This window comes from Lutra lutra, chromosome 2 (assembly GCF_902655055.1).
Source record: "Lutra lutra chromosome 2, mLutLut1.2, whole genome shotgun sequence".
NCBI lineage: Eukaryota > Metazoa > Chordata > Mammalia > Carnivora > Mustelidae > Lutra > Lutra lutra.
The window spans coordinates 174,825,095-174,840,035 of NC_062279.1; the positions used below are offsets into that span (position 1 = coordinate 174,825,095).

At 36.4% G+C, this 14,941-nt stretch overlaps 1 protein-coding gene across 1 annotated transcript in view; it reads left to right on the forward strand.

Moving 5' to 3' along the window:
* UBE2K (ubiquitin conjugating enzyme E2 K) overlaps window positions 1-9,801 on the forward strand; it is a 73,055-nt gene extending 63,254 nt beyond the window's left edge. Inside the window, 3 exon segments of the mRNA XM_047719140.1 lie at window positions 4,628-4,727; window positions 9,070-9,198; window positions 9,530-9,801. Of these exon segments, the coding sequence (XP_047575096.1) occupies window positions 4,628-4,727; window positions 9,070-9,198; window positions 9,530-9,604 (304 nt within the window). The 3' untranslated portion in view covers window positions 9,605-9,801.
* Window positions 9,802-14,941: the final 5,140 nt, after the last annotated feature.

Genomic DNA, 14,941 nt, shown 5'->3' on the forward strand with positions numbered 1-14,941 from the left:
ACTGAGTCTGTATGCATGAATATTTAATTAGCCATTTTAACTGTGTTTATTGAGGTCTTGGCAAAATTAATTTACAGAAGATTTGTAAGGTACATCATCCATTGACATTAAAATTAGCTGACACATTTTGAAATTCCATATTCCTGTTTACCTGTTAGGATTTGTTTTTTACACATGTAATCCTAAAAAAATCTTAGTGCATTATGAATTTAGTCAGTACTATGTAAAAGGAACAATAAATAGAATGAGAGATTGGATTTCTACTGTGTACTTTCTCACATTACTAAATTTAGGTTTAAAAATTAACGTAGGTCAGTCAACATTCACATTTAAAAAATTTTCTTTAAAGATTTTATTTGAGAGAGAGAGCATAGTGGGTGGGAAAGTGGGGTGAAGCAGGCTCCCTGCTGAGCAAGGAGCTCGAGTCAGGACTTGATTCCAGGACCCTGGGATCATGACCTGAGCCGAAGGCAGCCGTTTAACTAACTTAGCCACCCAGGTGCCCCCTAAAACATGTACATTTCTTTACACTATCAAAGATGTTATAATTTCTATAGTATGTAGAGTCAGAAGACTGAGTTTTGTTTTAATAATAATTTTATTACAATTGATGATTAAAATAATGTCATTGTTTACCATTAATTTTTGTCCAGCTTAAAACTTTGCATTTAGGGTTTTTTTTTTCCCTCTACCATTTTAAAATATTTATTCATTCATTCATTCATTCCGTCATTTTTACCTGCACTCACTCTTTCTGTTTTGTTTTTTAAGCTGGGGGTGCAGAGCGGGAGAGAATTTTATGCAGACTCCACATCCAGCATGGAGCTCAATGTGAGGCTGGGTCTCATAACCCTGAGATCATGACCTGAGTCCAAATCAAGAGTCAGACACTTAACCATCTAAATCAGTTCTTTTCTTCCTTTCTTTCTTTCTTTCTTTCCTTATTTATTTATTTATTTTAAGATTTTATTTATTTATTTGTCAGAGAGAGTGAGAGTGAGCACAGGCAGACAGAGTGGCAGGCAGAGTCAGAGGGAGAAGCAGGCTCCCTGCTGAGCAAGGAGCCCGATGTGGGACTCGATCCCAGAACGCTGGGATCCTGACCTGAAGGCAGCTGCTTAACCAACTGAGCCACCCAGGCATCCCAGTTCTTTGGGTTTTTTTTAAAATTTTATTTATATTTATGTATTTTTTTGAGGATTTTAATTTATTTTTTGACAGAGACAGCAAGAGAGGGAACACAAGCAGGGGGAGTGGAAGAGGGAGAAGTAGGCTTCCTGCCAAACAGGGAGCCTGATGTGGAGCCCAGTCCCTGGACCCTGGGATCCTGACTTGAGCTGAAGGATAACGCTTAACAACTGAGCCACCCAGGCACCCCCCCTTTTTTTTAATGAGGTATAGTTGATTTACAATATTAGTTTCAGGTGTCATTTAGATTTCTTTTTAGTCAACTAATTCTTGATGGTTTATAAATACCTCCCCCAGTATTTCATTATGAAAAATTTGAAGCATACAGAAAACATACCTTTTTCTCATTGAGATTGTTAGGAATCAAATCTAAGATTTTTCCTTTCATATTGAGAGCAAACTGTCCCTTTCAACATGTTCATCTTTATTACCTTAGTTTCTGATTTTTGAAGTTGTAAGTCCAGAGGTCTATAATAGTTTGTGTCCTCCCAGTAAAGACTGTAAATAAAATAAACTAAATAAAAGGTAACTGTCAATAAAAGAAGTATGAAATATTTATAATACAAACTCACAAATCTCTAAGGGAAGAGCTTCTCACTTTAAGAAAAGTTTTTAAGGGTGCCTGGGTGGCTCAGTCAGATAAGCATCTGCCTTTGGCTCAGGTCCTGATCCCAGGAGTCCTGCATTGGATTCCTTGCTCAGTGGGGAGCCTGCTTCTCCCTCTGGCTGCCCTCTCCCTGCTTGTGTTCTCATGCTGCTCGTGCGCTCGCTCGCTCTCTGACAAATAAATCTTCAAAAAATAATAAAAATAAAAATTTTTTATTTTTTAAAATATATATAACATAAAATTTATCATCTTGGTTTTTTTAATTGACATATAACATGGACATCTTCACTGTTTCAAGTAAGTGTACAGATGAGTATTGTTAAGTATATTCACATCATTATGCTACCAGTCTCCGGGACTTTTTTTTTTTAGAGCAGTTCTACATTCATAGCAAAATTGGGAGGAAGGTACAAAAATTTCCTATATACTCCCTCCCCTGCACACATAGCCTCCCCCATTATCAGCATCCTCTATCAGAATGGTACATTAGTTACACCCGAGGAACCTGCATTGACCTATCTCAATCACCCAAAGTACTTAGTTTTTCTTATGGTTCACTCTTGGTGTTGTCCATTCTATGCATTTGAACAAGTGTGTAATGACATGTATCCATCATTATGGTATACAGAGTATTTTCACCCCCCTAAAAGTCCTCTGAGCCCTCACTCTTCATCCTTCTTTCCTACCCCTTCCCACTTTTTCATCTTTCAAAACTGAAACCATACCTATTAAATAATAACTTCCCATTCCTCTTACCCTTCTAGCAATGACAGTCACCATTCTACTTTCTGTCTCTGAATTTGGCTTTTCTAAGTGCCTCATGAATCATACTATTTGTCTTTTTATTCCTGGCTTCACTTAACATAATGTCAAGATTCATCCATGTTGGGGCGCCTGGGTGGCTCAGTCATTAAGCATCTGCCTTCAGCTCAGGTCATGATCCTAGGGTCTTGAGATCAAGCCCCACATTGGGCTCCCTGCTCGGTGGGAGGCTTGCTTCTCCCTCTCAAACTCCCCCTGCTTGTGTTCCCTCTCTCGCTGTGTCTGTCAAATAAATAAATCTTACCAAAAGGAAAAAAAAAAAAGATTCATCCATGTTGTAACAGGTGTCTGATTTGTCTTTCTTTTTAAGGCTGAATACTATTCCAGTGTGTATATATATACCACATTTTATTTATTCATGGCTTGATGGAAATGAGTTACTTCCACCTTTTGGCTATTGAGATTAATGCTTGTTATGAACATGGGTGTACAAATATCTGCGTCCCTGCTTTCATTTATTTTGGATATGAACCTACAAGTGGAATTGTTAAATCATATGGTAATTCTGTGTTTAATTTTCTTGAAGAATTGCTATACTGGGGGTGCCTGAGGGCTCAGCTGGCATCAGTCTTCAGCTCAGGTCATGCCTGGGATCAAGCCCTGCATCAGGCTCCCTGCTCAGTGGGAAGCCTGCTTCTCCCTCACTCCCCCAGCTTGTATACCCTCTCTTGCTGTCTTTCTCTCTCTCTCTCTCTTTCTCTCTGTGTCAAATAAATAAACAAAATCTAAAAAAAAAAAAAAAAAAAAATTGCCAAGCTGTTTGCTGTAATTGTTGTTGTGATTGTTGTTCCGTTTTGCATTCCACCAACTGGGCATAAGGTTTCCAATGACTCCACATCTTCACCTGCAACTTTTGTCTTTGTTTTGTTTTGTTTGATAGTAGCCATTCTAATGGATGTGAGGTAGTATCTTGTTGATTTCTTTTTCTAATGATTAGTGATATTAGGCATCTTTTCATGGGCTTATCAGATATTTATATATCTTCTGTGGAGAAATTTTTAAGTCCCTTCTTATTTTTTAATTGGGTTTTTGTTGTTGAGTTATAGGAGTTCTTTATATATTCCAGACATTAACCCTTTATCAGATACATGATTTGCAAATATTTTATCCAATTCTTTGGATTGCCTTTCACTCTATTGTTTTTATCCTTTACAAAGGAGGTTTTTCTCTCTACACAGTTAACTTTGATGTAGTTGGACCACTTTCTCTATTTTTTCTGTTGTTGCCTGTGCTTTTGATGTCCTATCCAATAAATCATTGTCAACTCCAATGTCATGAAGCTTTTGCGTAAATTTTTGTGTTATATACATGCGTGAATTAGGTGATAAATTTTAAGCAAATAACTTGGTCTAGTTCAGAATGTTGTGGAATGATATCACACTTGCTTCAAAGTAAGGGATAATTGCTTGATGATATTTTATGTTGTTTTTTTTTTTTAAGATTTTATTTATTTGACACAGAGAGAGAAATCACAAGCAGGCAGAGAGGCAAGCAGAGAGAGAGAGAGGAGGAAACAGTCTCCCTGCTCAGCAGAGAGCCTGATGTGGGGCTCGGTCCTAGGACCCTGAGATCATGACCTGAGCTGAAGGCAGAGGCTTTAACCCACTGAGCCACCCAGGCGCCCCTGATATTTTATGTTTTAGGAGTGGCACTGAAAGTAAGCTAAATATACTAGTTTATCACCTTAACTTTATGTCTAGAGAAATGGATAAAAATTTAAGTCAGTGAGTAAAGCTGACCAGAAGGATATTGGCAACAATAAGAAAAGCAAGTCCAGCTCAGAATGGTTTGACTTGTCTTAAAAAATGGAAAGCTTGTCTTTCATTTTGTAAAGTAAAAAGAGAAAAATGTGATAGGCAGATACGTAAATTTCTGTAAATTACATGATTAAGATAAAATATAGATTATTTTTAGCCCCACTCGTTTTTATATTTTATTCAGAAAACATCCACTTTGCTTTTGTCATGCACCATGTTCTTAACTGCGATATTTTCCTGTTTTGATTTTCAGGGCAGCCGCGATGACTCTCCGCACGGTATTATTGTCATTGCAAGCCCTTTTGGCAGCTGCAGAACCAGATGATCCACAAGATGCAGTAGTAGCAAATCAGGTAAGGTAGCTGCTTTTGAAAAACTTCCTTATATTTACCTTTGAGTCTCTACTACTATAATGGTCTGCAGTATTAACACATGTGCGTAGTTCTATGGAACTAAATCTGGAGGTGGTTTTCTTTCTTGTGGTGAGATTATTTTGTGAGATGTAATAGTGAAAACTTTATTTTTATTGTATTAATTGGATATGTGATAGATGCTTTTTTAAAAAATATTAATGGAGGGGCGCCTGGGTGGCTCAGTGGGTTAAGCCGCTGCCTTCGGCTCAGGTCATGATCTCGGGGTCCTGGGATCGGGTCCCGCATCGGGCTCTCTCCTCAGCGGGGAGCCTGCTTTCCTTCCTCTCCCTCTGCCTGCCTCTCTGCCTACTTGTGATCTCTGTCTGTCAAATAAATTAAAAAAAAAATAAAATAAAATAAAAAAATAAAAAATACTAATGGAAATTTTCAGACACACAATGTCAGAAGATTATACAGTGAACACTGATATTCCTACCTACATCTAGATTTTGTGATTGACATTTTAGTATACATGCTTTATCATACGTGTATCCATCTGTCTTTCCCTCCATTTAGTGATAATCCCTCCTGGTGAAAATTTTTTGTAATTGCATAAATTTAAATGTATTTCTATGTTATAAAAATAGAGATAAACGTGTACATATTTTACACTAGTTACAGAACAGCAGTGAACGGTCACTTGATCCTCTTTCACATTTAAGAGAACTGAAATCTGAGTGCTCAAAACACTCTACTGGAACTATGGCTTTTATGTGCACAAAAAAACAAAATCCCTGAGAAGCCATTTAATGTTTTTTCTTCAAGTAGAACTCTCCTTGGAGGATCACAATTCTGAGGTTCAGGTTGTAAAACATTTGCTCCTTGTTCTCCCTGACCTGATGATAATTTTAACCAGCTCCTGCTATGGCTGAAGTGGCACGGTAAAAGTTACCAAGGATCTTATTATAATTGCCAAATGGAATAAATATTTTTCAGTTCTGATCTTTCAGTTCTGATCTGATCTCCAAGGCAGAGGTCAGCAAATTAGAACTAGAGTGGCTATTTTTGTAAATAATGTTTTATTGGAATACAGCCACATTCATTTGTTTACCTCCCAGCCACAAGTGGCAGGGTTGAGTAGTTGCAACAAAAACAGTATGATCTAAAAGCTTAAGGTAGTTATTATCTGGTCCTGTGAGAAAGTTTGCCCATCCCTATTCTAAGCCATTAGGATTTACTGAGACTTTTTTTCGCCCCTCCACCTAAAATTTTTTTCTTCTCTTGACTTCTGAGTTACTACTCTCTTCTCATCTTGGTAGTTGTAGTTGTTTCTTCTTAGTTCCTACAATTATTTCTCTTCTTTCTCCTTTTAAATATAGTACCTTGGTTTAGACATTGTTCCTTTTATTTTCCGTTACATAGTCACTTGGATGGTCATACCCAGACTGATATTATCACCTGACAGTTGAGAAAATGTTTAGGCTTGACCTCTCCCTGAGTGCAAGAGCCTATTCAGAACTGGATAGTTCTATATGTATGTTTCATGGCTACCTCAGTACAGCATTCCCATACTGAACATAGAATCTTAAATCCTGCGAACTTGTCCATCCTTGTTTGATACCATCATCAGCTTAATTAAATATCTAAGCCACAGACTTGGGATACTCTGTGCCGCCTCTTCTCTTGATGATTCTATTCCCAGTATCTCTGTCATCATACTTCTCTGATTTGCCTTAGTTCAAATTTTAAAAAACTTCTCAGGCACCGGCGAGGCCTAGTTGTTTAAATGTCTGCCTTTGGATCAGATTATAATCTCAGGGTCCTGGGATCTCCCACAATAGCCTCTCTGTTCAGTTGGGAGTCTGCTTCTCTCTCTCTCTCTCTCAAATAAATAAGTAAGTAAATAAAGTTAAAAATTTTTCTTATTTAATTGCTCTGATAGCTGTGCCTTCCTTGGCCTCTTCCTCATCCCGTCTTCTACATTGTTGCCACTGAGCTTTTTAAAGTACAAATCTTACTTTACTTTACTACTAAGAACCTAATAGAAGCTCTGCTGTCACCTACTTGGAAATCCACATTCTTTAGTTTGCAGAGTCTTTCCATGATTTGAACTGTCTTCAAAACCCAGCTTCATCTCATAAATTCTTACTGTTCCTTGGACTTCTGCTTTCTCAAGATGGTATTCATTTCTGCTGGTCATTTCACCCAATCTGCCATTTTCCTCTACCTGTTCCTCTTAGTAAACCTATTCCTTTCCCTTGAAAAGCTGTTCACTCCTTATTTTATATATATCTTCGTTAATACATTCTACTGTTGTTTGTCTCAGTGTGCTTAGAATTAGGGTTTTACATGCTGTATGTATGTGCTGTTCATTTGCTTTTGGTAGTCAGAGGCATGGCTTGAATCTCAGCTTTGATTTCCTGTGGAGTTCTGAGCCTTAAAGGCTGAAGTTGCATTTAGAGCTTTCCTCTAGCTACTAAAACAGTTCAATAATTTGACTTACTTCCTTGTTAGGAATTAACAAGGTAGAAACTAGATTTTTCATTTTAATATATAATAGAAGCTGATCAGTCTTAAAATAGTCAATACATGTAAAATACTTTTAAAAGAAATATTAAAGTGAATTGGACAGTTATTTTAAATTTATACTTAGTTAAGTAATGTTGGTTCCAGAGTATTTAAGAATAAATTTATCTCTTCTAATAAGAATGGGAAGTTTTACCTTTTAAAAGTACTGTATCGTGGGGCGCCTGGGTGGCTCAGTGGGTTAAGCCGCTGCCTTCGGCTCAGGTCATGATCTCAGGGTCCTGGGATCGAGTCCCGCATGGGGCTCTCTGCTCAGCAGGGAGCCTGCTTCCCTCTTTCTCTCTCTCTCTCTGCCTGCCTCTCCGTCTACTTGTGATCTCTGTCAAATAAATAAAATCTTTAAAAAAAAAAAATAAAATAAAAAAATAAAAGTACTGTATCGTGCGTTCATAAACATCTCAAAACATGCTATAAATTAAGATTGCATATCAAGACATCTGGCTGGCTCAGTTGGTGGAGCACGTGAATTTTAATCTTAGGGTTGTAAGTTTGAGCCCCATGACAGGTGTAGAGATTACTTAAAAATCTTTTTTTGCCTCTAAGTAGGCTCCATGCGCATCATGGGGCCTGAACTGACAACACCGAGAACAAGAGATGCATGCTGTACCAACTGAGCCAGCCAGGTGCCCCCAAAATAAAATCTTTTTAAAAAAAGACTTTGCAGGGGCGCCTGGGTGGCTCAGTGGGTTGGGCCTCTGCCTTCAGCTCAGGTCATGATCTCAGCGTCCTGGGATCGAACCCCGCATCGGGCTCTCTGCTCAGTGGGGAGCCTGCTTCCCTCTCTCTCTGCCTGCCTCTCTGCCTACTTGTGATCTGTCAAATAAATAAATAAAATCTTAAAAAAAAAAAAGACTTTGCACATGGTATTTCCTTAAATCATTGCATACTAATACACAAAACAGCAAAGTCTAGTTGTATTTTTTTCTGAGCTGTGGTTAATACAAAAGTCAGTCACATTTGTTAGTTAATGTCCAGTTTTAGAAGCAAATGATTCAATTTGGTTGTATAATGTTTGACACTGCAGTTTGGAAACATGTCTGCACCTCACTTCACTTCCTTTCGCTTTCTGTTATTTGTATCTCTTGAAATTGAAGATTTAAGTTGATAAATATAATTGGTCTTTTTTTTTTTTTTTTTTTCCTTGGTCAGCACTTGTGAATCACAGCTTCAGGTCAGACTTCTTTTCTTTTTTTTTTTTTTTCTTTTTAAAAGATTTTATTTATTTATTTGACAGAGATCACAAGCAGGCAGAGAGGCAGGCAGAGAGAGAGAGGAGGAAGCAGGCTCCCTGCTGAGCAGAGAGCCCGATGCGGGGCTCTATCCCAGGACCCTGAGATCATGACCCGAGCCGAAGGCAGCGGCTTAACCCACTGAGCCACCCAGGCGCCCCCAGACTTCTTTTCTTGAGTGACCTCATTTGCAACAGAAAGTTGTTGAATCACATTTTTTTTAAGATTTTATTTATTTATTTGACAGACAGCGATCACAAGTATGCAGAGAGGCAGGCAGAGAGAGAGAGGAGGAAGCAGGCTCCCTGCTGAGCAGAGAGCCAGATTCGGGGCTCGATCCCAGGACCCTGGGGTCATGACCCGAGCCGAAGGCAGAGGCTTTAACCCACTGAGCCACCCAGGCGCCCCAAATCAATCACATTTTAAATGTGAATTACTTTTACTTAGAAAAAGCCAGTTCTTAGGTAATTAAGTATTGAATATTGTGACTGCATTTTCATGTCTTTCGATGTTTTTCTTCATTATAGTACAAACAAAATCCCGAAATGTTCAAACAGACAGCTCGACTTTGGGCACATGTGTATGCTGGAGCACCAGTTTCTAGTCCAGAATACACCAAAAAAATAGAAAACCTATGTGCTATGGGCTTTGATAGGGTAAGTACCAAAAGGCTTGCTTGTTTTGATACATTGATTGATTTAAAATTATTGCTGCAAATCCTTGGCTGACGAAAGTGGTTCAAAGATACTCTGAATCTAATTTTGTTAAACTTTATTCTGTTATTACAATCAGTGATTTTTTTCTTCTTCTTTTGCTAATTCCAGTCATTGGTTAGAAGCTTTTTATGCACTACAAATACAAGGCAACTTTAAAAAAAAGAAAAAAAAGAAAACAAGGTGTGCTTTGTCAATATATAGTTATGACTCAGTATTTTTAAAATATTTTGAGATTTGATTTTTTGTTGTTGTTCCCTTTTCTTCTCTACAGAATGCGGTAATAGTGGCCTTGTCTTCAAAATCATGGGATGTAGAGACTGCAACAGAATTGCTTCTGAGTAACTGAGGCATAGAGAAAGCTGCTGATATAGTCAAGCTTGCCCCTTCTTGAGGAGCATCAACATCTGTTATTTTTAGGATTCTGCATAGATTTCTTTTAAACTGGCATTCTTGCCTAATGATGTTATCTAGGCAACATTGGAGACTGAAAAAAATCCCTGCTCTGTAAATAAAGCTAATTAAACGTCTGTGTAAATTTAAAAAGGGGAAATACTTTAATTTTTTTCTTAATAGTGTAAAAATTCTTTGAGCTAAGCTAAAACCATGGAAAAAACATGCTACTTTAGTGTTTAGCAGTGTACCAAGACTAGCAAGAGTTTGCTTCAGGATTTCGTTGAATAATTAAGATAATATTTTGAGTGTGTCAGGGCCATTCAAATTGTTGGTGTTTGCATCACAGCTACCTTAACTGTTTTTAACATGGATCCTCTGTGCCTGTGAATTTACTTGCATGCTTGTACTTGACTTCTTAGAATGGGTAGCTGAAAAGACCACCATTTTAAGCATTTGAGAATTATTAAATATGAGATTTATCCAGAATTGAAGATGGTGACCTATTCAGAGCCTTTTTGTCCTTGTCAGCAGACTGGGACACCATATCTGTTTCTCCCCCCTCACCACACACAGCGAATATTCCAGTAGTAAATTTCTCTCTTTGGTGGAGAAATGTGCCTCGGGGCAGTATCCCTTGCTCCATATTTAGGTCGTAAATTTGGAATGTTTTGTTATAGTTCTTCACTCTTAACTTTCCTGTGTGAGTAATAATGTAAAAATGGAGCTGCCAATTTTGTTCCTCTTGCAAAAACAATAAATACTTGATGTTGCAGTATTCCCCAGATTCAATGAAAGAACCCAACTTAGTTTTTCAGTGAATTTGACATCTATTTTTAAACTGATGAGATTTTCTTTGAGAACTTGCAAGGATGCAATCAGCTGTTGGCAGTTTTTTAGACTAATTTTGGCTTCATAGAGGTTGCTTTAGCAGGTCCTTTCCCAGTCACTCTTGCTTGCATTTGCCCCTGTTGATGCCTGAAAGCTGTGTGGTGTTTTATTGTACATACTTCAGATACACATAGGAATAGAAGTGTGTTATAAATCTAGCTTTCTTTATGATGTTTCTGATAATATGAGAATTGAAAACTTTACCTTTTCTTGTACATAGTCAGACTTTCTATTCGTATTAAAGTTACATTTCATTCTAAGTTCAAAAGTTTGAAAATTGTTAGTTTTGCAAGCTCAAACACTAATGTGACCATTTTATGAAGGCTGAAATGGATTTATGCAGGCAGTTCTATACATAGAAACACAGTTCTTATTAAATTTTCAGGACCAATGCAAAATAAGAAAAATGTAATGGAATGAAAATGAATGAAAGTAAGGCTGTATATTGGAAGTCATATTATAAAAGGTTTGCTTTCTTCAAGTGTTATTTATCCTAAATTATAATCATTAAGTGTTTGGAAAATAGTTTTGAACCTTAAATTCAGTATAATTTCATTTGACTTCTCAATAATCTTAGAAGCAATAAAAGAACCATTATTAACTATATTGTAATGTTAAAGATGTGAAGGTTCTTCCAAAAACTTGTAAGGCTTTCCTAATTAATAGTAAGCTCTTGTAGTTAATATTATTGCATACTAAACACAAGTTGCTATGTTTTTTTCCCTATATATTTGCTTAAGCATAAATTTCTTTGTCACCTCTTTTAATTGTTATAATTACTTTCTAAGATGCCAAAGGAAACAAGATTTTTTCTTTATTTATTTTAAATAGCTAAAACCTTGTACTTTTCTTTATATTTTGAAGTAAGGTTGGGATTGTGTGAAATGTGGACAGTTTTGTTCCACCGTTGGGTTAGATTTTTTTTTCTTTCTCTCTTTTTTTTTTTTTAAAGTGGAGGGTTGGCTTGGTAATACTTGGTTTATTTTAAATATCAAACACATCTACCCAATTTACTATTTGCCTATATTATCAGGGTATATTTAATTGTCCTGTGGTTAGACAAAAGAGAGAATAAACTCAGAGGTTACTAAGGTCAAACATTACCTACTTAGCTCTTGGAGGCAGCTATACCTTTATACCTTGCCTTTGATTTTTATGCACATTAATGCCATAGGTAATCTCATCCAACTGCAATCAACATGTTCAGTGCCCAGGAAATTGAAAAGTACAATATTTGGTATAAGAGGTTCTCCATAATTATTTTTCATTTCAAAAATTTATTTACCTCATTTACATTAAATGTGATAATCCCTCTTTCCTTTCTGGTGCATTTCCCACTGTCCTCCTGTTTCTTGTTTTTTACTTCTCTACAGATAAATGTATTTCCCCAAACATAAAAACTAAGACAATTGCTTTTTTTTCTCTGGTCTTACGGGTTTGGGAAAAGGACACTAAAACTGCAGGTCTAGAGAAAAGGTACCCTGGTGGAAATTATTTTTATAATTCTCAATTTTTGTGATTTGTCAGTTGTAAAGACCTCAAAAATTATGGAATATATATATGTGAAAATCTTATTAGGGCAGGCAGATTTGCTAGAGGTCACTGATATTTCCAGTAGGTTTTTATTATAATTGGGTCTATTTCCTGGGTATGTGCCCAACTTTTAAAAGGACAAATACTTAGTTGTATAGTATTTCACTACAGATTACTGAATGCACGAATAGCGATTTGTCACCCAAGTAAGTATACAGTAGGTGGTATATCAGTATTTGAGAACTTTGTACTAAATTAGATTCTCTGAGTTAGCTCCCCAAAATATTTGGAATTGTGACTGTGGTTTACTTAAATACATAATAACATTCAAGTATATATATGTTTGGATTCTGGGTATTTTGCTTTTGAGGAGAGTAATTTATGAAATGAAAGTAAGACTTTTTTCATCTTGGAGGTATTTCACATTTGTGATTGTTGGTGGCGCTTAAAACTATGCAAAAATAATTTTTTAAAGTATCTGTAAGAAAGAATTGGCAGTTAAAATGGATATTGCTTATTTATGCACTACAGAATGCAGCATATTGTGTTACTGTTTAGGCTGCTTATCAATAAGTTTATCAATGTGAAAAGCAGATCCTGGCTATAAGTGTATGCCTGATTTGAGCTTTTAAAACTCTGCAGTAGGGGTATGATAATGTTTCCACAGTACTTGTAGCAACACAGGAAATAAAACATTTTTGTTGTTGTTTTAAAGATTTAAGATGGGTTCGGGCAGGGAAGGGTTGGAGCCAGGTATACTTTCTTGTACATAGATGGAAACAATGTTTGGCTATGATAAAGGAAGCCGTCTGTTTACAGTTAACTTTCTTTCATGGACTTTTACAAAATAATGATGTATTAATCACTTTTTCTAATTCAAGAAATTTCAATTCCAGGGTACAAACCATTGGTTTAAAAAATTTGCATTTCCATTCCTTTAGTACCAGTTTAAAATAAATGCTTAACATCAGCTGTTTGCTATCACTGGGGAAGAAGGCAACTTGAAGTATTTACTGATAAATAGCCTTTTTCCCAAATGTTACTTTTCTGCGGTGTCTAACATATAATGTCACATGTTCTATTTGCACTGTTGCAATATGGATCAAAAATCTCATGGCATAGGGATAGGGAAATGTTAGTCTCTCCCTTGTCCCGTTTATTCTGTTAACTGCTTTATTGGACTGATCTACCCTCATAAACCTGTGATCATCACCTAAATGTAAGTTGTGAATGTGTCACCTTTTGCTTGGTTACTTCAACCATGCTGCTATATATAATCAGGTGTGGCACGGTTTATCAGTTTGGTTCTAGGGGGTGAGTGAATACAAATCATTGCACTGTGCTGTTAAATGATCCTTGTGTGCTTGCTGTTACCTACTTTTTACAGGCATCATAATAAAAGCTAGACTATTTCTTTGGGGGGAAAGAGACTTATTTAATGTAATTTAAAGACTTTTCCAATAGAAAATGAAATACTATTGAAAATAATATCTATTTTTTAGCTTTCAGCAATTGATGGTGCTTTGTTGTGGTGTCTGCTGGAAGTCTACTGCCATTATAGGGATTCTCATTAACCTCACTGAGAAAGAACCTTGCTTGTTAGCTTCTCTAGATCTCTATTCTAAATAATCTGTTAGTGATGATAAATTCTGTAGGAGGGTCTGTTCTGAGCCATTAACTTCCTGTAAGGGGAAAATGGGAGGGTTACCAGAAAGACCATTGAAGCAGGGTGGGCTATGGGTGGAGGGTTGGGTATTTGTCTTGAGAATTAAAAACTACGAAACACTTTTGTACACAACTGATTTTTTAAAAAATAAACACATTTTTAAAGATGTTGAATTTTTTTTCCCCCCCTTACTGGGAATTCTTAAAAATAAATGCCTGCATGTTTTCCCCGAAAATGGTTTATATCTTCTTTCTGGGTACATCTAGGTAGGCGGTTAAACTTCAGCATTACTTTGAGCAAGAGAAGGAAGCAAGTAGATGTGTCTCCTAGACAAAGTTCATAGTAACGAGCATATGATGATAAATGGGATAAGTTATATTGGATCTTTGAATTTTAAAATTCATTGAAACTTTAAAGTTACTAATTTGAAAATAGAATATTATTTGGCTAAGTTTTAGTCCGAGTACTCTAAAGTGAATTGGTACTGAAAGTAATGTTTATCCTGTTTTCATATATGTGCACAAATCATTCTGGAAAGGAGGGTGACTATTCCCATGGAAAAGACTCTTGAATTGTTTCAGAAAGTCCTGCATTACTAACCTTGGATTACTCCCTGCCTCATAATTATAAGAGGCTATATCGGTTAAGATTTGTACTAATTTTTTCACATGGCAAAACTGATTGTTACTTTATGTCTCTAGGGCATTCATAACCAGCTTTCAGCAGACCTATGACTTTTCTGTAGCCTGGAGATGGAATTGCTCCTGACTGGAATACCAGTATGAAGTGTTCTTTTCATGGAGCAAGCTGGATCTTTACCTATTAAGTCAAGAATAACAGATGGAATTCAAGTGAGCTCTCATACCAAACCCTAGGAAAAGGATGGTCAGATTTAAAGAGTAGTAAACACTTGGTGTATGTTTTGTTTCAGTTGTCAAAGAATTAAAGATTTTCAGTAAAATAACATGAATTCTCCAATGCCTTTTAGGAGTATGTCCCACAGTAATACACTATCCATGTGTTCATGTTGTAATGTTCCTTTTGCCCCATTTAATTTCAGTAAAAAGACATTAAAGCACAGCTGTATTATTCTAATCTTCCTATTGTAAATTACCTTTTAATAAGATACAGAACCAAAGTCAAGAAGACCAAGCTGTTTAGTCAGTATATAGTATTTGTAGAGCCTTTTAAAAATACACATAG